The sequence below is a fragment of the Abrus precatorius genome, unplaced genomic scaffold, assembly GCF_003935025.1.
Source record: "Abrus precatorius isolate BTA unplaced genomic scaffold, Abrus_2018 Scaffold8, whole genome shotgun sequence".
Lineage (NCBI taxonomy): Eukaryota > Viridiplantae > Streptophyta > Magnoliopsida > Fabales > Fabaceae > Abrus > Abrus precatorius.
The window spans coordinates 1,558,307-1,584,187 of NW_020874428.1; the positions used below are offsets into that span (position 1 = coordinate 1,558,307).

The window sequence follows — 25,881 nt, forward strand, 5'->3', positions numbered from 1 at the left end:
TGAGTGAATTTTTTTAAAATTTAAAATAAAATAAAAAAATATTACCAACAACAATATTATTAAAAATAACACATACTTAAGTTTGCATACTCTAAAAACTAAGATACATGCATAGCATTAAGATTTAATGAACAAACTAAGGGTGACTCTCCAAATAGATGTTGTCCAAACATTATGTTTAACAAATGGACCCCATCATCATTGTCGTCATCTACATCCTCATGTCTTCCATTGGCTCATCGCTTCTATCTTTAGACTTAGAGTCACCACTTTCATTTTGGTATTTATCCATTATAATTCTTTGTTTGGCTCAGAGTTTGCATATGCTTCCTCCATATCTTCTTCATCAATGTTAATTACAATTTCTTTGAAAACAACATATAATTCAATGGTAGGAATTAGCAAATGATGTTATTGATGTATTTTAAATATTTGTAAAACATCAATATCTTTTGTTATTAGAATTATATGATATTGTATTAAACCGCTAAATATTGATAATTGACATCTATAAATAATATTTTTCACTGCTTTTAAAATTCAAATTCTGAGTCAATACTTTGGTTCGCCAAATGATACATTATCTCTCATATACACATATGTTGACTTTTTGCACCTAAATAACACATTTTTCACGAGTGCTTATAATAATTTCACCATTAATATATATCAATAAGAATACACTCATTTTTTCTAATATGATGAACTCACTTATTATCTAAAAATTCTTCTTTCTACTCACACACAACTAACAAAGATTGAAGTAGACAAATATCTTGAAGATCGCTAATGACGACTTTTAAGATTTTTTAATTAATTTACATGATCTAAAAGTTGTCAATAATTCTATTATTATTTTTTGAAATGCCCAAAACTTGCCAATAACAATTATAAGTATATATTTTTTAATTTTTTTAAATCCAAAACTTTTTTTTATGGTGATTTTATATATTTTTTTATTTTTTTAAGCACCAAAAGTCGTCAAAGCAATTTATTACATGTACAATTTTTTTAAGTTGCCGTTGGTGAGTTTTGAAAATGATTTGATATTTTTAATTCTAAAAATATCATTGACAATTTTTACTAAAATTCTATATTCATGTAATAAGCAAAAAAAAAAATTTCATATATCTTGTATTTTTAAAGAAAAAAACCATAAAAAAAGAGCCCGTATACAATTTTCTTATGCATGTTAAAGTTTCAATTTTTTTACCATTTTGTTAGTTGTTTATTTTATTTTCTATTTTTTCTTCTTTCTCCTTTGACCATCTATTTCTTGAACATATTTTGTAAGAACAAAATAAAATTGAATTTTCACTCTAACTTTTTGTACTAGTGCACTAGGATTTGCTTCAGTGAATGTAAATGGGAGAGGATCCAAATCTCAGTGATAGGCTCGACATATGGAGTGCATTCTTCCTCCACTAGTTTAGGCATAGTTAATCTTCTTTTGAGCAAAAACTTCTTTTAAAATTTTGGCTAGTCTGATACAAGAGAAGATCAAGCAGTTTTTCTCTTCAATCCAAACTAGGTCACATCTTTTTTTCTCACTTTTTGTGAGCATGTCAAAAAGTTATTTTATACTTCGGTACTCAAATGTCTTTGTAACATGTTGATAATAATAAAAATAAATAAAATAATTGATACTTGTAATTTAAAAAATTAATGAGTATTTAATTATTATTTTTACCTTAACTCAAATTTTAAAAGAGATTACTAATAAAAATTTAAAATATATAAAATATAAAATTAGTAGTTTAGCTCTCTAATTTTAATATTTTGTTTTAATTTTATACTTTTTAAATTTTATTTTGATCCTTTATATTTTTTTCAACATTTCTTTAATTTTTTTATTATTTTAGTTTAGTAATTTAACTTTCAAATACTATTTTTTAAAATTATGCTTAACTACATTAATTAAAGAGTAAAAAGTATAATGAAAATGTAGATGGTAGAATTAAGAGAAAAAGTAGTAATTAATAAAATTAAACATGTTTAAAAAATAATATTTTTGGTTAGCATTAAAAAATCAAAAGACTATAATAACATAAAAAAGTTAAAGAAGCAAATCACACTAAAAAAAAATAAAAAAATAGATACCTGTAATAATAATCTTACTTGCATGTAATTAAGGATATATTAAATTATAGATTTAATTCTTATACAAGAATTCTCTTTGTAATTTATTTTATATAGATAAAAACTTTATATATCAATATTTATATACAAATTTAATTTCAATACATTATAATGATGTTAGTTCTCTTTCTTGTTTGATAAATAATTATTTAACATAATATATTTAAATTATTTTTTAGTCTTTGTATAAGATTTTTTTTTGTAATTTAGGTTTTTATAAGTAAAAACAGTTTGTATATAAGTTCCTATATAAAAATTTATTTACAATTTTATTTCTATTGTTATTGTGATATTTTTGTATGAGTGTCAAATGACATTTTTTATTATTTTTAAATAAATATTCTATATTTTTTAAAGAATTCTCGTATTGAATATATTTTTAATTTAAAAATAAATAAAATGGTGATAATAGTGATAATTTAAAGAAGATCATAATTTTTTTACAAATATATTTAAGATATAAAAGAAAAAGTTATTGACTTTAAGCATGAAATCTTATCATATAAATAAGATATTAAAATGTTAGAAAGATAATATTCATGTTAATATGAATCAAGATATGAAGTCTTACAATGATATTTCTTATATAAATTTAAAGCAAAGAAACATTAACTTGTATAATAAAGTTGGAAAAAGTATGAATAAAAAGATGAGACTTCTTTAAAGAATTCAAAATACTCTTCTAAAAGATGATAAAATATCACTTGACACTTATATATAAAAATGTCATCATAATAAAGATAAAATTATTTAAAATTTTATATAAAAACTAATAGTAGATAAGTATTTGTTAAATAAAAAAAAGTTAATATCGTTATAACATATTATAATTACAGAAACAAAATTAAAAATAATTTTTATATTAGAATTAATATATAAATTTTTAAACTAAAAGGAGTTAAAAAATAAGTAAGAATAAAAATAATAAAATTACTTTTTTCGTCTTTTAACTTTAGAGTAAAATTTATTTTTGTCTTTTAATTTTTTTTTAGTTCATTTTAGTCTTTTAACTTTTAAAAAAATTTTAAACAAGTCTTTTTCTATTAAAAACTCTAAGTCTGTTAAAAAGTTTTGTCGTTATGGGTCACATGTACTATACATTACTGTTCATCCGACCTTGTCTTGACACTTTTTCTTCTTCCTTCTCCCTTTCATCTTTATCTTCTTATATTCAAAACTTCATCATCAAGCACAACCTAACTTTCTAATACTCATTTTCTATAAAATTTCAGTCATTTTGTTTTCCTCTTCTTTAATGGAAAATTTATGCCCTATTAACTTTGAGTCTGAATGCTTGTTTATGGTTGTTTCATGGTTTGCCACAATGGTAGGTCTGTCTAACATTAACGGTCATAAGGAGTTAGAATTGTCGTTGCCAGTTACGAAAGCACAGGAAAATCCACACTCATAGCTACAATTACATCAAATTCTTGTCCTGAGTCCATTCCAATTGTGCATCTCCCAACTCGTTTAGCCCATTATTTGTACTCGATTCTATTCTGCTTACCCTTATTGACACTCCTTCCAGGTCCCTAACTCACATGTATTCTTCCTCTTGTTGCCACTTCTTTATCATTTCTACTAAAGAAATAAACTACAAAAATATTCAATCCTTCAATAAATTAATTAGTTAATCAAAGATAAGCCTTAGATTTAACTGAATAAAATGTGATTCAATTTTTTTAATCAACAAACTAGATAGTTGATGGGACATAAAATTTTTTTGGCTTTGAATGTGAATAAAATTACTTACATTTAGATCAGAGATAAAATTCTAGAAAAAGAAAAAAAAAACATGACTAGGAAATTCTATTTTTTGGCTTTGAATGTGAATTCTTTAGTAAAAAAATTGAGTTTTGAATATAAAATGATGAAGATAAAAAGAAGAAGAAAAAAGAAAAAGTGTAGAAGATAAGATTAGAGATATGAGAAGGAAGACTATGAACAATAAAGCTTGATACATTAAACGAAATTTTTTTTTAACAGAATTAAGATATTTAACCTATGTGAAACTATTTTAAAAGTTAAAAAATTTAAAAAAATAAAGAATAAAAATAAATTTTATTTTAAAATTAAAAGATGAAAAGAATAATTTTATTAATAAAAATTTATTTAAACTTTTAAAAATAATTAAATATCATTCAGCTTAACCTATCTTGAATAATTAAATATTACTGAAAAAAAAGAGAAATAAAAAAAAATAGCAAAGTGAGTCTCAACAAACGAGCCAGTCATTCTTGCACACGTGCACAAGTCACACCAAAAGGCAACATAAAACGGGAAGAAATCACAAAAACTTGTGGTCGGTTAACCGCAAGGCTATAGAGGCCTAGGCACAATAAAAGAGAAAAATGCTTTCCTTATAAGAGAATCTCCACATCCTAACCGTTCGATTCGTATATCTATTCTACGCAAACACGTGGACGGTCCCTGTTCTCTCTGTTTCTGAGTACAAAATCATAAAAACCTTTGTTGCAGAAAACGACAACATAGACTCAGCACCTAAAAGTTTCGAAAACAAAACCACAACCCCCGGTTAAACACTTAACCATGGTTAGGTTAACTTTCTTGGTTTCGTGTGTGCTCCGCAACTGCTATGGAATTTAACTCCAGCAGAACCCAACGTCTCAACCATAATCATAATACCACATTTCTTTATAAATTTCACTTTTTATATTCGTAACCCAATACGCTGTAATAAACTCATTAATAATGAATCCTTACTTAAATATTCTTATGAAAAATCTATTATATATGTGTAATTAATTAATACTCATTTATACATTTTGTTAACTGACAAGTTTACCGGCATGAAAATAGTAAGTGTAACTCAAAGTAACGTCCACTATATGTACGAAAAATAAGAAGGGATGTGATTGTTGTGTCACGTGGCAAGAAGATGCAAAAACACTTGTCACAATCGAAGTGAAAGTAACAATTTTGTGTGTGACACGGCAAACAAAGAAAGTAACGCGCAAAGAAAGAGAGAGAAAGAAATATAGTACAGATGCACAGTACTGTTCTGCACTGCACAAGTTTCACACACTCCTTGTCATTTTATTACCGCATTTGGGGTTCTTCTCTCTGCAACACCATCTCTCTCTACTTTCTAGACCACATTCAGAGAAAACCCAGGTGGGGTTTTTCATCCATTGTTGTTTTCTTTTTCTTTTTTTATCTCTGTTGATCTTTGAATTTGGTTAACTCTCTTGGGTGTGTTGTAGACCCTGTCCCTGCTTTAATTTCTGGTTTCTCCCCAATCTAGTGCCTTGTTTACGCTTTACTACTTTTTTTTATTTATATTTGGTATTGTTGTATTTTGAATGTTTTCTGAGCTCTATCAGATGTCATTGATAATTTCTCTTGTTCTTTAATGTTATTTTTGTTTTTTTATCCCTCGTTTTTTAGGTGGGGTTCTCCTGTTCAATGATTACTATGTTGTTTTTTTTCATTTTATTTTCTATGGTGCTTAATCATAAGAATGATTTGCTACGATTTTAGACTCTTTAATGTCTATTGGCCCTCCCTCCAAAAAGAAAAACTTCTTTTTTTTTGCCCCTTTTGCATTTGGGGTTGATGCATTGAAGTGAATGTTAATTGCTTGTCATTGAAAAACTTTCCCCTTATGTGATATACAATTAAAGTTCAAATCTTTTTCTCATATGTGGATAGAAATGTTACATTGTGTTGATTTTTGTTGCTGGATTTTGTTGATTGATTTTTGTTTTTGTTTTTGTTTTTTTATCATTTTGTGCTCTATCATTTATGTGAGCAAACCTGTGTTTGTTTTAGTTGGTGGCTTGAGATAATGCTGAGGAAGAGGACCAGGTCAATCCAGAAGTATCAACACAACACAGATCAAATGGCAATTTCTGATACCAATTATGAGTCTTATTCTCAGTCTTATTTGGGGACCAATGTAAAAAAAAGCTCAATTTTCAAGGCCCCTCTTCTGTTTGTGGGTATGGGTTCTAAAGGCATGTTGGATTCTGATTCAGTTAAGAGCCCCACTTCCCCATTAGATGTTACATTCCTTTCAAATCTAGGTAACCCCTTTAGAACTCCTAGATCACTAACCAACGAGGGGCAACAAAGGAGTTGGGACTGTGCCAAAGTAGGTCTAAGTATTATAGATTCTTTGGAAGAATGTTCTAAATTTCCTGGGAAAATTCTCCTCTCCTCAGAGAACAAGAAGACTTGTTTTAGTCCTCAAATGATTACTGAAATCCCAAACTGTAAATCCTATATGGATGCTGCTCAGGCATCTAAATCTTTGCCTACAGATTTTTGTAAGCTTCCTTATACTAAAAATGGTTCTATTTTCCACAAGGGTGAATCTACTGTTCTTTTTGAGATTGGAGAAACCCTTCTAGAACATGAACCTTTTGCGAAAACTGTGTCTTGTTCATTGGACTCTTGCAGTACAATTCAAGATCTGTCTGGTTTAACTGGTTCCAACTTTGATTCTGATTCTGAGAATTTTGCTTTGAACCAATTGAGCTCTCCTCCTCATTTTATTGGAGGAAGCCAGAACTCAAACACTTTGCTACCTGGAGAATTTAATTCAAATCCTGTGTCTGCATCCTCTTCTGATGAATTTCTCAAGTCTCTATCAGCCAGTGAGATTGAACTCTCTGAGGACTACACACGTGTGATTTCCCATGGTCCTAATCCCAAAACAACCCGAATTTTCTGTGACTGCATCTTGGAAACTCATGCAAATGATTTCGAAAAACATTATAAGAATGAAGAGAAGGATGGGGGATTGTCCTGTCTTGGTGTTAACAGATTTCTGACTCCAAACCAATATCATTCCGATGACTTCTTAAGTTTCTGCTACCATTGCAACAAGAAATTCGAAGAGGGGAAAGATATTTACATGTATAGGTAGATTAGCACTATTGCATCTCTTTTGTTATGACTTTTAGTTCCTTTGAAGGATAGAATTTGATTCTGATTTCGGCTTCCTTTGATGTCCTACAGAGGTGAAAAGGCATTTTGCAGTTTGACTTGCCGTGCACTGGAGATCCTGAATGATGAGGAGCTAGAGAAATCTGATCCATCATCTGAAAACTCTCTCAAGTGGGATTTTGGTGGATAACTTGTTGAAACAGGTACATAGAGGCTTTGCCACCATCGGCATTAAGTCCATGAGATGAGTAGACGCGGTTGATCATCTGTTCTAAAAGAGCTGTTTTTGTGTGCATCTATTAGCAGCCATGGATGATTGTTTTGTACATCATTGCGTTTGCTATTTGTTTTTCAGCTTTTTCATGGTCTCGGTGGATGATGGCTCCACAGCTAGATTTGGTTTCCATATATAACAACATATATAATGACATTACATGATAGGTTATGTTTATTTTTCATACAAAACCCAAGGGTTTAAGCCCATTTTTGTTGGCTTACCCCTTACTGAAGTTGCTTTGGCTTATCTCTATATTATGCCAAGAATCAGTGTATGCAAAACCAAACAGGTTTTTGACTTGAAGGTTGTACTACTATATATTGTAGTTCATGTGAAACTATTTCCTTTTTGTTGGATTGTAAATCAAAAAGTTAATTGATTTGGTCTTTTCTGCACTATGTCCTGGTTCGACAGTAATCGCTTTCATATGAATGATTGTAAGCATGAAATTCTTGTACTATGATTTTGAATATTTGGTGCCTTGTATTGCCCCACGATGCAATCTAATGGTTCTTATGAAAGCAGTAGTTGTTATCGTAAGATTTTCATTCTTCTAAACACTCTCTTGTACAACTATTTTAAATCAGAGATTGAAGTGAAATAAGTGTGAAGTAAGATGGATAATATGAAGAGAGGTAAAATAATAATTTGGAAAATGTAGGAAAGGGAAATAATAATATGTATAATGGGAAAAAATGATGTCAATTTTGCATTTTGAATAAGGCTGTTAACTCCAATGGTCCTAGCCTCACAGTTCCAAAATGTAAACCTTTTCTATGCCAATAGAACTTTCTTTTAATATTGCTTCTTTATAAAGAAATTAATTTACTTCTATTGATGGCTTTTGCAATATACGCAGTATGTATCATTTGGGTAATACTTTAATAAAAATAACAGAAGAACGAGTTGTGCATACAAAAGAGTATTATGCACACACAATGCACAAAACTCTTAAGGAGCAGAAAATGGTTTGATTTCGCATGTGGTCTTTTTCTCAATATTTTTAAAACCAGATTAGTCTATTGGTTTACAGTTCAATTGTGGTATGTTAATTAAATACAATTTTTATTTTATATAATATATTAACTTAAAAATTAATATAATAAAGTAATATTATAAATTTATATTAATTAATTTTTTATCATATTTTAATAACAAACTTTATATTTTTATTTTCATATATATATATATATATATACTTTTCTTTTCTTTTTTTATACCTAAACATAATAATGTATTATATATTAAAATTTACTAATCTTAAACGGGCAAAGGGAATCTTTCAGTAAAGTTTTCTATGATTTCAAGATTATAAATACTTGTTTAAGGTTATAAATTGATTTTTTGAAGGAGTGTGGATAAAAAAAATTGTAGGGTTGATAAACCGATGTTAAGAGAAAACTTTATTATACAACATAAGACTTTTTACCTTAATATTCTTTGTAAAAGCCATAAATAAAAAAAATAGACAATTTACAAATATAAAAATCAAGTGGTGATAGCTCAGGGGTTTATCAGTAATTGACTTTTGAGAAGAATTAATTAGAGAAATATAATTGAAAAATACAAGACAGTGATACTTTCATTTGAGATAGAACATTAAGAAAACTATGAAGATAGCTAAAGCAGTCTTAGGTGAGTTTTTTATATTATAATAATGATAAAAGATTTGTTACTTTGCTCCCCAATTTAATATTTTATAAAATTATCACTATTAATAATTCTAAAAAATTCAGAGAAAGATGTAAAATAGTTAAAACTTTAAATTAATCGTATTACTCTTTTAATATTTAAAGATAAATATAAAACCATAAACTATATAATTTATTTAAATTTAATTTTGATACGTTAGTATATAACACTACTCATACACGTAATATATTAATTTAATATATAATAGAAATATTGGATTGACATGAACCTTTCAGCAGCTTTTCTGTAATGTAGATGTACGCCATTGTGTGACACAATCCATATTTTTTCATACAGTTTTAAAACTTTGGACGATCAAATTGGTAGGTGTCATGTTATCTTCTGATTTTCTTTTTTCTTTAGACGAAAACTATATTTGGTTGCGCAGTTTCTATTGGTCGGTAATTTATTTTCTTAATGGTGGAAACTTTCCTGCTAATTTAGTATTTGTAGCTGTCTAAATTAAGGAAGCATAGTTAAGGGAATAAAACTAAAAAGACAAGACATTAAGTTTTCCTTTTTTATCACGAAAAGCGTGAAGTTTTGAATTTAACTCTGCGTGTATTATTGGACAAATCATGCTACAGATTTTAACGTTAAGCCCGCAACTATTTACAAGTGAGAATCAAATTCTTAACCTTTATGTCACGTAAATGTTGGTAATCACACTGAATTGTTGAATCATTTTTTAATTGTTTTCCTCTCTGATAAGCAGCCAATAACATTTTCCCCACTCTTTTTTCTAGAATTTTTATCCTACAAGATCTTCCAAAAATGTAATTTTAGAAGTTCAGAATTAAAATTTCAAAATATATTAAACTCTTTTCCAAAAATAAAAAAGAAAACCTGGAAGGTGCGAATTTAAAAACAATTGAGATTTGAGAAGACCAGGCCCTTATAACGAATGCCTCAAAATTGGTACCAAGCCTGTTCTAACGTTAACAGGCCCGACGTTTTCCATTCATGTATTTTTCAGATGACAGAGTGTTTTCCGTCTGTAAAAATAGTACCAATATCGTGGAACTGCATCACTTGACAGTGTTAGAGCAATGTCAATGACATTTCATAAGAACAATCTATAATGGTTCCGAAGCTTTTCGATCATTCAATAGAACATTTTAACAGTACATTTGTTTCATCTTTTTATTACCACTGTAGAGAGAAATGTTGGACCCAATTATGATCTCTCTAAAGGTACAAATTTCTCCGTGTTTACCCAACGACGAAAATGTCCAGTTACATCTCATACACATTTTTATCACCAGTGTTATCATATCAGTATCCACTTAATTTGATATTCGATATCATTGTCTAGAAAAATAAAAATGTTTAGAAACATAAATTTCCCTTAAACCGGATTCCTATAAATTGAAACAAAAGAATAAAAAAATAAAAGACTGTGCTCGGCAGATTGCAAAGTTAAAATTACACAAACAACTATCATACCCTAACACACACTCGGGGTGATTCCAATTAGTGGCCCCAACAAATTACATCATAAAGGACCATTATTCTTTCCCTATGAATGTGGCTTAGCATGCAATTCAAATTCCAACTGTCCACAACCACGTATCCAATGAAGGACACACGTGGATTCCTAGTGCCTTCACGACAATCTCATGAGAACTCAAATGAAGGCCTTAATGAAGTCAATACATATCCACTGCCCCTTGCTCAGCCTCTTGTCTGTCGTGTGTTATAGGACTTGCAGTGTAGGCATTTTTGAGCCACAAAATGGAACTGAACCTGCGAAGTTTTGCCACAGTCATTGCACAGGATCCAAACCTGTTGAGAATAACAACATTAGTACCTCGTAATCAGCAGGCAATATGATATTGGATTTAATATACAACAAAAAACACAGGTCTATGCATCTTTAATGCATGGCGCAGAAAGAGGGGGTATAAGTCGGAGGGAAAAAGGAATACTGACCATTTTATTTTGATATGGCTCAGGCATTGGTGTAGCGGCAATCTCTATGTCAAATTTCTCCCAAACCTTTGACATATCACAGACTGACTTCGAGCAGAGAGGGCACGCATACCTGATGTGAATAAAAAACAATGAAGAATCAGGATAAATTTTCAGATAGAAGGGGAGAAGTAAGGAGATGAGAAACTGTGATACTCACTGAAAATGTTCTCTCATTTCATTCAGGCAGCTCTTATGGATTGTATGTCCACATGGCATAACAGTGACATCGTTTCTTGATTCAAACAAGTACTGCAATAATTAATAATCAATATTGGTGTGCTTGAATCAGCCTCCAGATATTCAGAAGGTAGTTAGTTAAAGTGATATTTAAACCATAAAAGGTGCAGGATAATACCTCAAAACAAACAGGGCAATCATGGTGCATTGCTCCTTCTACACAAGGGTGACTGTTTTTCAGAAGAGTTGAGTAGCAACAACCTATGCAAGAAAATCACGAATGTCATTAATAAACAGGTAATAAATTTTAAATAATTGCATTTCTACATAGTACTTAAAATCCATAGGAAAGATGCAATAAAAGAAAACAGGAATAAAAATAATTACATACCACACTTGTAGCAATGGAAGAAATTATTGCTTCCTCCAGTTCTGTGTTAGAAGTGAAAACATTACAAAATCAATCAGTCTGAATTTTGATACAAAGGCTAGTCAATCTAAAAACGCAAAACACACTATAGCTTCAAGATATACTTCGGATAAAAGTGACCTTTAAGTCACGGCCAAAACACACAAAAAGTAAAATGAAAAAGTATAGCATTGCATTTCCACTTTCACAAAATTCCCCAAAATCAGGGGTACAGCAAGAGTGCTAGGCTGGCTGAGTTAGGGTGGCCATGTGAGAAATATTATTGCTAGGGGCCAAATTCACGTTTATCATAAAATAGATGGAAAATAAAATTTGAGAAAAAGAGTGGAGTCCCCTTCAAACACATTGCTGTTCCCCCCCTAGAAAGTAGAGATGTTGATATTTCAGATGAAAAACTAAATTAGCAAATTATACCTGCAAATTCCACAGCCACTACAATGGTACTGCTGCTTAGATATCTGCAGCACATAAAAATATTTAGTTAATATTCACTGGTTTATCGTAACCTGAGATAAATTATACCAGCAATCGGACCAAAGATAAAATATAAAATATATAAAACGTAATTTGGTTCCAGGATGATTTACTTACATCATCATCAAAAAGCTTGCATGTCCCACAGAAGTACTTGCCCATACAAACACCACAATTAATACAATTTTGCTGAACCTGGAAGCAGTTAAAATCAGTACATGAAATATTTAGTGTAAATGATGAAATTTCAGCTTTTGAAATGGATATGTTGTGGATAAAATAAGAAAGAAATAATTCAGTAGTTTCAACTTTCAAGCAGCCTATTATCTAGTGCCCTAGTCAATATCTATCTAGGATGAAACCCACAAAAATACTTTCCACAAAACATCTGGCGGAGCTTTCAGAAAGCAACAAGCCTTTAAACTTCCCCTGACAAATGCACCAATTTGTTTCCTTTCTGCCTATGCATGCACATTCACATGAAGCGGGATTTTCTTTTTACTTGATTGGTCAAAGATTTGTCCTATAAACTGCTGTCTACATTCTCCCTCATAATTACTACAACGTGAAGCACAAAGAAAGATATTGAAGAAATTCTAAACTCACCTCTTGTTCAGTCCCACAAAGTGAACAAATCACCTGAGTATGTCAAAATTATTTCATTAGTGTTGAGGAATTCCTTGGCCATGAATAACAAAACAAATGCTGAAAAAATGTTGGGATATTTTAATTGGAAATGTTCAAATAAATAAACATACCTGTTTGACTTGGTGTCGGGGAATGTCATGTCTATGCTTCTGGTCAATGTTGATATCATTCTGTAGAAAAACAAGATAACAAAAGTAAGTTCAAAGTAAAAGTAATGATACAATACAAGAATTATACACAGTCAGATCATTCCCAGTACATTATGGGTCCATTCGATGGAGAGGGTGAAATATAATTTCCTATCCTATCCTATTTTTGAGGGCGGCTGGAATATCACGGGGGGACTAAAATGAATCTGGGTATTTGAAGTTATGAAGGTGTGGCCGTAGCACATTTGTTGAACCAATAGGATATGATAAATCTATCCTATGGCCTTTTCCTATCTAGTTTGTTGAACCAACAGGATAAGGATAAGCCGATAAGCTAACTTAGTTTGCTATTTTAATATGCATCAAATCAAACATAAAATAAGATAGTTCATAACTCTTATGATTCTGGATTGCCTGGAAAACATGGAGACCTCATTTAAAGGGTGGCAGATCATTACATCCAAACAGAAAAAGGTTGGGGAATTGTATCATTTGTGACAACAATCATAAATAAAATATGTGAAACATACAGCTGTTATCAAATACTAGACTTGGCAAATTTACTCACTTTTGCCTCATTGTGACAATGGCGGCAATCAAAAATCTCATTGCAACAAGGTGCCCTGATGCGACATCTTCTCCAGTAATGTTGACATCTGCAGAGAAAGCATAATTTTAACAAAAGAAAAGGAAGTGCAAAAACATAAACAGTGGACGAGTTTATGAACAAGAAATTACCCATATTCCATATATCCTTTCTCTAGCAAGTCATTGGTACTTTTGTGATCTGTTGATTGACTTGATTCTTCTCCTGGCAAGTGCTCTGTATTTGGTGCTGGAGGATACTCTTCTTTCTCAGTCATATGTTTAATGTCATTACATTCAAACAGCAGAGGCTCAGAGTGCATTATTGCCACCTCTCCCATGATACTAGCTATCCTCAGATAAGATTACCAACTATCTAGAAGCAGGCAGTAAGAGACCTGCATGTTAGAACACATTTAGAAATAATCCTAAAACTTCTAAAGGCATATCTAGTCACCCCATCAAGCCAGGTAAACACCAATGCATCGTTGCTTTCTTCTATACTGCTGCAGACCAATGGAAATCAGCAACAAGAAAATCGATTTACCCAGCTCCAATCAGCACTACTCCAAGAGGGGAACACATCAAAACAAGCTTATACACAAGAATTCCACACATTACTACAATGTAGCACTGGGGTACTTGACAGCCTCCAGCAGAAAATACAAACCAATAGTATTGAATGATCACTTGATTCCTTGAAGAACTCCCACAATCAAATCCAACTATACTGGAGCCAATCAATAGACACTCCAACCTATGTTGAAAGCAATAAATCACTCAATTAAATGCATCCCAAATAAAAAATATATATATAGTACATGTGTTGATTTTATTTTCCATGAAGGGCAAGCCTACCTTAAAATGCAGTTCTGCATTGACTCCTCCATGAACTGAAACTTACCAAAAGCAAATACTTAAAAACTCCAAACAATCTGCACCTTGATAGATACCTTTGGATCAAATTACAACCCTTTTCTTCATTAACTAGGTAACTTGACAGTAGACTACGCATTCACCGCCAAAAAAGAATATCTACACATACTCCAGGAACTAGTTTATGAATATTCAAGAACAGAATCCTTCTCCATATCTGGAGTACAGCAGGGTCATCCCCTTCTACCAACCATGACAGAACAAAGGCTGGAAGAAGAATGAAGGAAAGGTTGGATTTAGCAATGATGGTAGTGTGTAATCATATCATACACGATGCTGAACAATGGGTGTAACATCAAGCCAGCATTTTCCCTATCCATAAACTGGAAAGGAAACAACTGGACAGTTTCAATGAATTACGCAAACCCACAAGAAGCTTCAACCACACCAAAACTTGCTGCAAACTTGTTTACCCATAGTAGACATTGAAAGGTGGCAGAGACAAATGGAGACGGGTAAGTCAGCAAAAGATAAACTTGTTTCCTCCCACTTCCCTTCAAAAAAATACAGAGCAGTGGTATCCTTGGGCCTTGCAGAAGTAGCTTTAATTTTGGCAACTGGGGAGTCCAATTTTGATGCAAACTGCATTTTCCTGCAAAAGACTTCTTCGTAGAATCTAATGACATAGCCATTCACCATTTCACCTACCCCTAGTCTCCTAAAATTTTCGCTCTCAAGCAACCCACATAGATTATTCCTATTATCCTATCCATCCACGTAGATTGGAAAGTTGCGTCCAACTATCTTATTACTTTTTATTTTGGTCCGAACTAACTTATTACTTTAAATACGTAAACTCAATGTTTTAAAATCCGAACCAGAATGAGCAATAGTTCGCTACAACCTAAGTTGATGATTCAACCGGCTCACGGTTTGATCAATTGAACCAATGGGTCCAATTTTTAAAACATTGCAGAAAATTCACAATTGACAACGTCCTTAAGCTTTTCCAACATACTCCTCACCCTCAAGTACTTCTTCTTATTCAAGGGTAATAACTACAAAATAACAACATAGATCCAATAAACACTACAATCTATTGCCTGAAAACCAAGGTCTTGGTAAATTCCACTGAACTAAACAAAACCTCGGAGTTCAAGGCAACGAATTATCGTGCTACGTGCCACAAGAGCAACCACTTCTAAACTCATCACAAAACGATATAACCAAAGAGTGAATCACACAACAAAAACAAACACAAATTCAGAATTGCACAGAATTCACAAAGAACACATCAGAAAACGTAAAACACAAGAAATGAAGCGACAAGGTAATCAAAAATTGGAAAAAAAAGAAGAAGCTACGTTACCTAACAAAGAGAACAGAATTATTATTCTTACTATGATTTCACTCAGTCACAGAGTTATCGCAGAAATGAAAATAAAGAAACGACAATCACAGAACAACAACGAACTTTCGACTCGGAGAGAGGGGAAGATGAAGACGACGACGTGATCGGCGATAAACGCGTTGTTGTTGTTGTCGTTTGTTTCTTTTTTAACACAGCTTCGATAGGAATCTTGACAGAAACGTTGGGTCGTTTTAAAGTGAGAATTGAAGTGCGTCGACGTGGAATTTATAGGGGTTGTATGAAGGAAAATCTGGTGAATTTGTAATTCGAGAGGCTTCGAAATTGACCCAATCTGCAAGAAAACGAAATATATATATAATTTGAAAGGGACATTAACACAATCATTCATGCAGTGCTGGTCACCCCTCTTTATTTTCCCATTTCAGTTTTTTTTAACCCTTCAAAATATCTCACATAACATCGATTCGCAACACGCCACGTACTCCTTTGAGTTGCGTGTAAATATCTTGCAAGATTTGAATTCACTTTAGGACACCATAAAGGAGCTTGCTTAATATTCTCCGGTTTCTTTTTTTATAAAAATATTATCTCTTCTTAATTATAAAAAAATTAATAGAATGTTCACATAACTCACAAGAAGTTCATTTACAAATAGAGGATATGGTGTCATAACAATTGTCTACAGAGCAATTTATCTTTTTCCCTATATACATCTTCTTCATCTGCCTTTTCACCCCTCTATTTTTTAATCTTTGTTGAATGTTATTTCTTTGATAGGAAGACTTAAAGAATGAGTTTGATCTTTCATCACATCATGCATGTTGCTCTTTTATAATGGAACATAGCCTTTGGATGATAATGTTATTCATGAACAAAGGTTCTTTACACCTCATAAAAATTGCTTATGTAGATAGGTTAGATCGATGGAAGGAAGGCTCCTTAACCAGGCTGAAAAGCAAGTCCTAATTAAAACAACGTTACAAGCCATTCTTAGTTATGGTATTTCTATAATCAAGTTTTTGTAAGACCCTTTGCTTGCTAATTTTTCCCTTTTGGTTGAATAGACCAGGCAAGGATAAAGGCATTCAATGGAAGAACTTGAAGGAATTAAATATATCTAAATGAAGGGTAGTAGTAGCTTCAGAATTTTTCAAGCAATGAATATCCTGTTACTAGCTAAACATGTTTCAAGGTAAAGTGTTTATAAGAAGATTTAGGAGATGAATTATTGGGCATGTGGCTCATGAACGACAAGCCCATTTCTTCAAACTAGATTGAAAAGTTTCTGATCCATTTTTGAATCGTTAGGGGATGAACTAGCCTTTGAAGTTGTGGATATTCCACTCAGGCTTATGAAAAGGAGAGAGAATTTGGTTTTGCTTTTTGTAAAAACTGGAGGGTACATTGAGATTAGCATATCATATTGCAAATCAACCAATCTTCCTCCCTTTCTACCCCAATGTAACTATGGAAGGTTGTTTGATTCAAAAATCGTGAAGATCTTTCTTTGGAAGATTAGTCATAATGCAATACCAATCAAGCAAATTTGTATAAAAAGTTGCTTCCCAATGACCTCAAGAATCTTAAAAAATCATTGATCATACTCTATTATTGTGCCCTCAGACCAAAAAAGTTTGGTTTGCATCTCAGCTTCAAATCGTTCCCTCAATACAAGGATTTAGGATTAGCTGGGGACTAAGTTGAGTATCTTGAGGACCATGGATCAGTATTTCCAAACAAGTGCACCAATTTCAGCTAAAGCTTTTAGAAGTTTTCAGAAACTACCCACCAAAACATGAAAAATTAAGAAATATATGCATGAAATAAGGTTAAACAAAATAAATTTTAAAATTTTAAATATATCCTCTAATGATATACATACGTTAGGATTTTTTTAAACACTTATACTATTTAATAATTTTTAACAAAATATAAGATTAATTAATTTAATTATTAATTTAATTTTTTTACTAAATAAATAAATTTTATAATTTTATATAAAAATAAAATTAATAAATATTTTATCGTATTACCTTAATTTAACATGTAATAAATTTTTAAAATATAAATAATATATTTACAAAAATTTAAAGGATATAAAATTGATATTATAATTATAAAAATAATATAAAATAATTTAACATTTTGACTAATAAATTTTATATTTTATAAAAAATTATCAAATAATTTAAGTGTTTAGTAACGAGTCTCTTATATATATATAATATAAAATTAATAAATAAATAATATATTAATGTTTTTAATATTAATTTAATTTTATTAAATAATATTTTAAGAATTTTAATTAAAAATTTACTGAATATTGTATAATTAAATATTACAATATAATATATTTAAAATATTTTTAATTTTTTAATTAATATATTATATTTTTTATATTATTTATAAAAATTTTGTTAAAAAATTAAAAATAAACAGTTAATAATAGTAAAATTTTATTAAAAAATATTTATTATATTTTTATAACTTTAATATAATAACTATTTATTTTTTATATAAAATTTTTTATTAAATTTTTTTATAAATATAAATTAATTATTTTACATAGACAATTTTACCCTTTATAACACTGTAATTTACGTCTCATATCTATTTGCAATTGGCTTAGCTTCAAGGCTTCACGTTTCGCTCTGTCTCTTTCTGCGATCTCTCTCAAGCTCGATTCAAGGTTCCTTATCCGGGGCAAATCTCTCTCAAGCTCACGTGTTGCAGGTTTCTCTCACACTTTCTCTCTATATATTCTCTATGCTGTGAACGATTATGTGTGGGTTCGTTCTGTTCTTTGGTTTTGATTGTTTGGGTTTTGTTTATGTCGTTTTAACAATCTTGCGCTATTCATGTAAGCGCTTCAATTTTAATTTATTTTTTGTTGAATTAAGTGTACTGATGGGTGTTTAAGTTTATTGCTGAATCTGTAATAATTCAATTCATTGGGTTAAATTATTGTGGCTGTGTCTGTATATTCTATGAAAAAAATTATCAATGATTAGAATTGCAATCTGCCCTAACTTGTCATGGTTTCGAATGCTATTTTGGCTTATGTAGGAAATCATTTGTGAGTTTCGAATGCTCTAATTGTTCTCCCTCTTTTATTTTATTTTTTGGTGGTATGTGAATGGCACACAGTGTGTTTGTTAAAATGGTTATAAAATACATCTGTTATAAAGGGAACCTTTTTCTATTTGAATCGTAACAAGGGTATCTGAAAACCTGAAATTTGTTAATTCACCGAGAGTATGGGTCCTTTGGTTGGGGAATTGGACTTGGTAGTAGAGTAAAACATTGGTACAGACAGTAATATGCTGTTGAGGTACGGTTGTGTTTGCTGCATTTGATGTTCATATTCACAAGCTATAGATAATTATGGGGTGTAGAGTTTGTTTGGTTGGGTGGAACTAAGTCAGGAAAAGGGATACAATTTCTAGTGTAACATAGTTCTAGGTCTTGCTACTTTTCCTATTTTAATTACATTAAAAATCTTATTACCTTGCAATTTTTGTAATCTGTTTCATGCCTATTTTAGGTGTAGTTACCCAAATAAAAGTTTTTCCCTCCATTATGAAACTCATGAAGTGATGTTACTGGGTAGGGGGAAGCATGTGGACCCCAAATTTTGAAGAAATATGACTCTTGAGGACTTGTATAATGACCCAGGATCTATAATTTGATGGAAAATTTAGGCGATGCTTTTGGGCTATATACCTTTCTGGAAACTCTGAAATCTATTATTTTGTAGTCCTAAGTGGACTAATTATCAATTTTGACCGGATTTATCTTGAAGAGTACATCAAATAACTTAAATTCCCTTTGGAATGAAATTCTGTTATTTGAAGATTGATGCCTTGATGACTTTACTCATCCTTCATGCTGGTTGTAATGTAAACTACCATGATTAAGACATAATTTGCAAGAACTGAACTTTAGCTGAAACTTTGATAGGACCACACTGCATGTGTGTAGCAGAAGCAGAAAAAATGGGCCCAATAACAAAGGGCTGTTGGTTTATGAGAGGGAAAAAGAATAGTCGAAGGGGGTAGGAGGTAGAAAATGCAATTAGCAAAGAGAGAGAATGTCATAACAGAATTGGGACGACGGCATGTGGGATGAGGATTTGGAAATTTGGGAATCACAGGGGGAAGAGGGAGAGACATTACAAGAGGGGTGTGTGTGTGTTGGGGGGGTGCGGGTGGAGAGAAAGGGGGTATGGAAAAATTAGTACTAGAGTGGAGAACAATTGCACTACCTCTGTTTGAAATCAGAGGTAGCACTTCTTTCAGGAATACAACTTTTGCTGCTCGTCTTACAGTTTTGATGATATTGAATTATGATGTTTTCTTTAGTTATTTATTCTTATGCTGGGGGAGAGAGGGAATTTAGTTGGATAAATTCATTCATAATGGCATATTATATTATAACTGTAAAATGTAAAATAATAAAATAAATGAAATTTATTTTTATAACAGGTTCGAAACATGGGGATTTGATATCTAAATCGATTCAATTTTATTATTTGTTTTCTAAATAAAACCATTTCCAATTCTTAATATTTCCATACACATCCTAATGGTTCCAGTTATGGAGGAGCAATTCATACTTAGAGTTCCACCTAGTGTGGCGGAGAGGATAGAGCGTCTTCTGAATGAAAACAATCCTTCTTCTTCATCTGAAGACAAGTCATTAGATTTGTCATTCAGTGAGGATGGAAGGGGTGGTACGTTTGTGATTGGGAATGATCACTTCCCAGCTTCTCTATTGGACCTTCCTTGCGTTGTTGAATCTTATAAGACTTATGATGATAGCTCTTTGATTAAGACTGCTGATATTGGTCAGGTAGGATTCCATCACTATCCACATAATTCATTCATTCTGAATCTCACTCTTGGATTCATATTAATATCGATTTAATGCTTAATCCAACTAACAGATGATTATGGTGAGGGAATCTGGTGATGCTGCTCCAGATGTAATTGAGTACAGACATGGCCTCACCCCACCCATGAGAGATGCTCGCAAGCGTAGATTTCGCAGGGAGCCTGATCTTAATGTATTCTATTCCTTCACATGACATTGACATTCATATTCACATTAACATACCTGTTTGTCTCTCTCTTTGTATATATATATATATGCTCTCATATTTACTTTTTATTTTCATTTTTTATTTTACAGCCTGAGCTTGTCTCCCGTGTTGAGAAAGATCTTCTCAAAATCATGGCTGGAGGAACAGCAGACAATCTTGATATCCTTACAACTTTGCTTGTCAAACAATTAGTGAACATTTCAATCCTTAAATACAAATTTATGAATCAACTTTGAATTTTTCTCTTTAAAATATATGGTTATTGAGATCATTGTTCTTGCTTGCTTCTTTCCCACCTTTTACAATTTGTAGGATAAACTAGAGTAGCTATTTACATCAATGACAGTGGCTAGTTAGTTGCCTTCTTGATAGTGTGAACAAGCTTAGCTTGGTTATTTCCTTGACTGAGATTTACATGTGGAAGCAGCTGAGCAAGAAGGGGATGAGAATGCAAGAGGGGCTAATAAAAAACCTGCACCTACGCCTGCACCAAAACATAATGTCTCAGAGAATCTTACAAATGCAGGGGAGCCTGACAGGAGTGATTCTGAGGAATCTGATGACTCAGTTTGACTGAAATCAACTACCAAAGAATATTTATATCACAATGATGAAAGCCTGTATAGCATAACTTTTGCTGTTAAATTTGAATATTATACAGCATCTTAAATTCTACTAAAGTGGATTTACACCCCACATTGTGCATTACACTTGATAAATGTTTTGTATTTTACGCTTTGTTTGATTGTTAACCTTTGATGTCTTCATTTCCCACGGATATATGAGAATAAGGGTAAGCAGGTGCTCTTAAGGGTGTGAAATGAATGCTTCAGAAGTGGATTAATCTTGACTCGTTATGCAGCTTGGATAGAGCCCAACCGTTAACGTTTATAGCTCAAGCACAGTTTCGAGGACCTATTTTCAGTTGACTGTAAATCGTAAATGACAGTAATAATCATCATCGTACGTGTCAATAAAATATGCAGTTATAGCCAAGGGCTGCTCAAAAGTGCATACCCCAAAACACGATGCACATCTGATTCCAGAAATGTGGACACTGCGTTTTTAATGATTTTTCTAGTAAAGTGATCAAGTAATATGATATCTAAGTATATTATGATTTTAACTCGTTAAATTTAAGAGGTGGGTATATCTTTATTTTTCAACTTAAAAAAATAGACTAATTATTTAAAAAGAAAATTAAAAGGATAATCATAAAAAAAAATAAAAAATCGTGTGCAATGTTTTATATTTATAATCAATAATGGTCAATGTTGATCCAATTGGTAAAGATTAGTTTTGTATTCAAGAACACGTTCAAATCTCGCAGTTGATGCGAAAACTTCATTGGCAAACAATCTGAAAATATCCCTCTATAAGCGTTCTGAGTCTTGAAACAGGCCCTGATCCTCGTAAGCTTTTGAGACTCAACTTGCCTAAACTTTTATCCACTGAAAATTAGATAATTAAACAGTCTAGAAATCTAAGTTAAATATGAACGGATAGGAAATATTTCAATTCTTTTACAAACTGGAAAGAGGGCAAAAAATGATTGAAGTGTAAAAGGAAAGACGAAATTCCTTGTATATATATACCTTGCTCAGTCAAAAAGAAAAGTTGTAAAAGATGATGTGTGGAGTCAAGTAGAAATAACGTTACTCACTACTCATAATAAGTTTTTGACTACATTTGTATGTGAACAAGACAATCATTTCTTGAAGGCCAAATATCCCGTTTGTCTTCTCCAGCTAAAGCTCTAACCTTCAGCAATTACCTACCTAGAGAGTATAAACTACAATGACCCTAAATATACCATACAAGATGGCATGTAGATCTAAACGATAAATATGGTCCAAAAATAATAAAACTTTGACAATAAACTAAAATTTATGAAAGTGCAATCTAAAAGAGTGTTATCCTTTTGGTCATAACAACACCAAAGCAAAACATACACTAATAGAAGATACCAAATACTGAAAGCTAGACACCTGGATGTTCAAACTTGCTCCAATAGGACCTACAGGTACTAATGCTGTTGAAGCTGAACTCCTTCCACCAATGCTCGAATTGGAACTGAAATCAAAATATTCAACGACCACATCAGATTTTTAAAACTTAACAACTTATTGTAAGCTGGTGTGTTGAAAAACAACTAAATTAAGTACTTATTTAATAAGCTCATTTATATGAGTACTGATGTCATAAATTTGATCGTGAAATTTTAGAATAAGTTGACAAATATTTATTCTAATTAGCTATATTGAAAAGTGTCTTATAGGAGTAGTTATTTTCATAAGCTCTCCATAAACTCTTTCAAATGCCTCCTAATTCATAATGGATGTGCATAGAGTCCTATTCTCACCTTCCCGCAAATATACAGGATCCATGACCTGCAATGTAACAAAGAATCCACCATTAATTGCTTAACTCTTCCACAAATCCTCAACAGAGGGTAAGGGTATGATATAACTCTCAATTAAACATTTAGTGCATGTTTCAATACAATTATTTTACAAAAAATAATTGCTTATTTTGTAGAAGCTGTCTCAGAAAACTCGCAAAAATAAGCAATTATTTCTTCAAAATAAGTTGAACTAAACATACACTTACGTGATAAACATAAAAGAATGAAAATGGAAACTTGTAATATCATGATGCATTCCCAGTTTTACAAGAGAATCATTGAAAGAGTTTGTCACTACTCATTTACTCATTCCCCTGTTGTTTGGTTAACATATCACTTGCAATATATTTCACAAAAAGTCCTTGGTACCAAATAGCATGGCTGATTATGCGATTGCAATTTATCAACATAAGGTTGTAGTAAGAAGACACCTGTAGGAGCACATGGTTATATATATGTTTGACAACACAGAAATAACTAGAAGTGTTACAAAAGTAACATACCAGAAAATTAGAGATAAAACAGAAAATAAGAAGCAACATGGACTTACTAGGATCCTGGGTAGTTGTTGTAGCTGTACCATCAAAGTCACATGTTCCACCAGCATTATGCATTTTTTGAAAATAATCGTTATAAGCATAAGAGGCATGGTTTTTCAAATTATTGGGTAAATAGCATGGTCTCCCTGGTTGAATAGCTGCACAATTTGCTTGGCCTTGTCCACAAGCCCAGTTCAAGCCAGCTTCCAGTTTTTCAGTGTCTGCATCATCTTTAGCCACACAAAAAGATGCTATAGAATTTCCATCACTCATGTTGGAAGCACTAAAACTCAAAGGATAAACACTACTTCCATTAGCATGAAAAATCCCCCAATTCTTTTCTGATAAAGGTCCATTCCTCTTGTCTTCATTAAATAATTCATACATGTAAGTATTAATAGCTATCCTTGGTTGACTAGGAGGACCTGAACCATTGAGTACTCTAATAATTAAATTATTATTGTATGTCTCAGCATTCTTTGTAGTAGCATCTGGTTCATTTGCTCCACCAAAACTAGGCCACCCAGTTTCTGTGACAATAATGGGTATATTATTGAAATTGAAGGCTTCTATAGCATAATAGGTAGCATCTACCATAGCATCAAACATGCTGTCATAATGGAATAGTGTGTTTGGGTCAACAATTTGCTTCACTGAAGGAAGGGATTGGAATAGAGCATATTCAATTGGGAAAATGCCATCTCCTTTGGTGTATCCATAATAAGGGTAAGCATTTAACATGTAAGAAGAATTTGTGTTCTTCAAAAACTGAAGAAGCTGGTAAATTGTAGAGTTCCATGAAGAGTTGAAGGTGGCTGTAGAAGGAGGAAAAGGCCTTGTGACTATGTCCATGGACTGAGGTGTTGAAATCTTAACGCGGAAGTTAAGGTTTGAAGCAACAAGGGCCTTGTGAAGATTGTTCAAGGCAGCAACAAGAACAGGTGCAACTTTTGGAACTGAGGTAAGAACCTCACTTCCAACTGATATAGCTGTGATGTTTGTGGATGGCATGTAAGCAGCTACATTCTTAGAAAGCCATGCTGCAGCAACTGATGCAGACTCTCCAATACTTAGTATCTCTTCATCTGTGACACCAACAATCACTTCAATGCCAGTGTTTGACAGTGCTTGTAGCATGTGTTCATTGGCATCATACAAACGCACGTGTGAAATTTGATGTGCTTTTAGAATAGCAACCACATTTGAAGCTGATGGTAGATCAGTAACATCAGTGCCAATGTTTACCCCCACAAATGCACCTACATTATCCATGTTCAAGAATGTGATCTAACATCAACTGAGAAAATATGATACACAATCATCTGTCAGCTACTGAAAATTTGAAATAACCAAGCATAAAAAAGTACCATCCATATTGTCAATATTTATGTTAGAAAAGCTGAACTTTCTATTTTAAGAAGCTTGATTCTTACTTCTAAGCTAAATCAGATGAATTAATAGATGAACAAGCAAACCATAAAATAGAAAAGTGAAATTGTGATTGAAAAAGGAAATTACCTACTACATTGCTTACTGATGCAACAACAAAGAACAAAACACTTGGGAGCCACCTTTTAGGCTTCATCTCTTCCAATATAGCTGGCAGACCAAGCCTAAACTATGAAAGCTTCAGCAAGCAAAAGAAATCACATCATTAACAACTAAAATTAGCAACTTTCAAGTAAATAATATCACTTTAAACAAAGTCAAGACTTTAATAAACAAATGAGGTTGAAAAATTATGGATGGGAACACAAAAAATTGTAATGAAAAACTCATGCACATGTTTGGTGTTGTGCAGCCCATTTTTCAACAAGCTTTACTATTTACCATATGCGTTTTGCTTATTCATATAGGAACCAAAACTTGGAATGACAATGGAAGCATTACTTGATCACAGTTTGTGAGTAGAGTTGGGTTGTTGCTTTGTCTTCTTTCCCTTTCAACACTTTATTTGAGAATTGAGACTTTATGTCATGCTTGTCTTTACCATTGATTTTCCTTCCATTCCAACAAGTCATTCATTTTCTTATCTTTTGTTTTCTTCTGCAATCATAGTCATAAAATCAATCACAAATCACAGTGCTTTACCAAAACTATAAAGGAGCCGAAAGGTCAATAACGCGTTACTAT

At 31.8% G+C, this 25,881-nt stretch overlaps 4 protein-coding genes across 13 annotated transcripts; 2 read left to right on the forward strand and 2 right to left on the reverse strand.

Annotated features, from left to right (window-relative positions):
* Positions 1 to 5,169: 5,169 nt before the first annotated feature.
* Positions 5,170 to 7,720, forward strand: LOC113846320 (FCS-Like Zinc finger 10-like). Its single transcript, XM_027474421.1, has 3 exons — positions 5,170 to 5,274; positions 5,932 to 7,026; positions 7,123 to 7,720. Exons 2-3 carry the CDS (start codon positions 5,948 to 5,950, stop codon positions 7,238 to 7,240), a joined length of 1,197 nt encoding a protein of 398 aa, XP_027330222.1. The 5' UTR covers positions 5,170 to 5,274; positions 5,932 to 5,947; the 3' UTR covers positions 7,241 to 7,720.
* A 2,343-nt stretch (positions 7,721 to 10,063) lies between these two features.
* LOC113846321 (probable E3 ubiquitin-protein ligase RZFP34) lies at positions 10,064 to 16,027 on the reverse strand. 8 transcript variants are annotated; one of them, XM_027474427.1, is made up of 14 exons: positions 14,806 to 15,691; positions 14,315 to 14,715; positions 13,935 to 14,213; positions 13,610 to 13,854; positions 13,440 to 13,527; positions 12,833 to 12,892; positions 12,681 to 12,713; positions 12,192 to 12,269; positions 12,015 to 12,058; positions 11,562 to 11,602; positions 11,349 to 11,431; positions 11,151 to 11,242; positions 10,952 to 11,063; positions 10,281 to 10,804 (listed from the first exon to the last, which is right to left on the reverse strand). In XM_027474427.1, the coding sequence occupies exons 4-14, from the start codon at positions 13,795 to 13,797 to the stop codon at positions 10,694 to 10,696; spliced, it is 930 nt and encodes a 309-aa protein (XP_027330228.1). In that variant the 5' UTR covers positions 13,798 to 13,854; positions 13,935 to 14,213; positions 14,315 to 14,715; positions 14,806 to 15,691; the 3' UTR covers positions 10,281 to 10,693. The 8 variants fall into 8 exon arrangements, with proteins under 8 accessions (XP_027330223.1, XP_027330224.1, XP_027330226.1 ...); XM_027474423.1 differs by having other exon boundaries at positions 10,259 to 10,804; positions 13,610 to 14,213; positions 14,806 to 15,936; XM_027474424.1 differs by having other exon boundaries at positions 14,315 to 15,936.
* A 2,319-nt stretch (positions 16,028 to 18,346) lies between these two features.
* LOC113846323 (transcription initiation factor TFIID subunit 7) lies at positions 18,347 to 21,621 on the forward strand. 3 transcript variants are annotated; one of them, XM_027474432.1, is made up of 5 exons: positions 18,347 to 18,437; positions 20,299 to 20,555; positions 20,650 to 20,769; positions 20,895 to 20,964; positions 21,221 to 21,621. In XM_027474432.1, the coding sequence occupies exons 2-5, from the start codon at positions 20,301 to 20,303 to the stop codon at positions 21,376 to 21,378; spliced, it is 603 nt and encodes a 200-aa protein (XP_027330233.1). In that variant the 5' UTR covers positions 18,347 to 18,437; positions 20,299 to 20,300; the 3' UTR covers positions 21,379 to 21,621. The 3 variants fall into 3 exon arrangements, with proteins under 3 accessions (XP_027330233.1, XP_027330232.1, XP_027330231.1); XM_027474431.1 differs by having other exon boundaries at positions 18,376 to 18,437; positions 20,895 to 20,979; positions 21,215 to 21,601; XM_027474430.1 differs by having other exon boundaries at positions 18,430 to 18,564.
* A 1,041-nt stretch (positions 21,622 to 22,662) lies between these two features.
* LOC113846319 (glucan endo-1,3-beta-glucosidase 4-like) lies at positions 22,663 to 25,592 on the reverse strand. The gene is made up of 5 exons (XM_027474419.1): positions 25,579 to 25,592; positions 25,267 to 25,375; positions 23,760 to 25,007; positions 23,168 to 23,195; positions 22,663 to 22,878 (listed from the first exon to the last, which is right to left on the reverse strand). The coding sequence occupies exons 2-5, from the start codon at positions 25,331 to 25,333 to the stop codon at positions 22,731 to 22,733; spliced, it is 1,491 nt and encodes a 496-aa protein (XP_027330220.1). The 5' UTR covers positions 25,334 to 25,375; positions 25,579 to 25,592; the 3' UTR covers positions 22,663 to 22,730.
* Positions 25,593 to 25,881: the final 289 nt, after the last annotated feature.

What these genes read in the sequence shown, in the direction of transcription:
- LOC113846323 (XM_027474430.1), top strand. Translation starts at nt 18,486, where the DNA reads ATGTGTGGGTTCGTTCTGTTCTTTGGTTTTGATTGTTTGGGTTTTGTT. An exon ending in AACAATCTTGCGCTATTCAT is followed by an intron (nt 18,565 to 20,298) that starts GTAAGCGCTTCA and finishes TAATGGTTCCAG; the next exon opens with TTATGGAGGAGCAATTCATA. An exon ending in GCAGGGAGCCTGATCTTAAT is followed by an intron (nt 20,770 to 20,894) that starts GTATTCTATTCC and finishes TTTATTTTACAG; the next exon opens with CCTGAGCTTGTCTCCCGTGT.
- LOC113846320 (XM_027474421.1), top strand. Translation starts at nt 5,948, where the DNA reads ATGCTGAGGAAGAGGACCAGGTCAATCCAGAAGTATCAACACAACACA. An exon ending in AAAGATATTTACATGTATAG is followed by an intron (nt 7,027 to 7,122) that starts GTAGATTAGCAC and finishes GATGTCCTACAG; the next exon opens with AGGTGAAAAGGCATTTTGCA.
- LOC113846321 (XM_027474422.1), bottom strand. Translation starts at nt 13,797, where the DNA reads ATGGGAGAGGTGGCAATAATGCACTCTGAGCCTCTGCTGTTTGAATGT. An exon ending in GCAAGCTTTTTGATGATGAT is followed by an intron (nt 12,059 to 12,191) that starts GTAAGTAAATCA and finishes TATGTGCTGCAG; the next exon opens with ATATCTAAGCAGCAGTACCA. An exon ending in AGCCATATCAAAATAAAATG is followed by an intron (nt 10,805 to 10,951) that starts GTCAGTATTCCT and finishes TATTCTCAACAG; the next exon opens with GTTTGGATCCTGTGCAATGA.
- LOC113846319 (XM_027474419.1), bottom strand. Translation starts at nt 25,333, where the DNA reads ATGAAGCCTAAAAGGTGGCTCCCAAGTGTTTTGTTCTTTGTTGTTGCA. An exon ending in AACAACTACCCAGGATCCTA is followed by an intron (nt 23,196 to 23,759) that starts GTAAGTCCATGT and finishes GTTACATTGCAG; the next exon opens with GTCATGGATCCTGTATATTT. An exon ending in TCCTGTATATTTGCGGGAAG is followed by an intron (nt 22,879 to 23,167) that starts GTGAGAATAGGA and finishes TTTTGATTTCAG; the next exon opens with TTCCAATTCGAGCATTGGTG.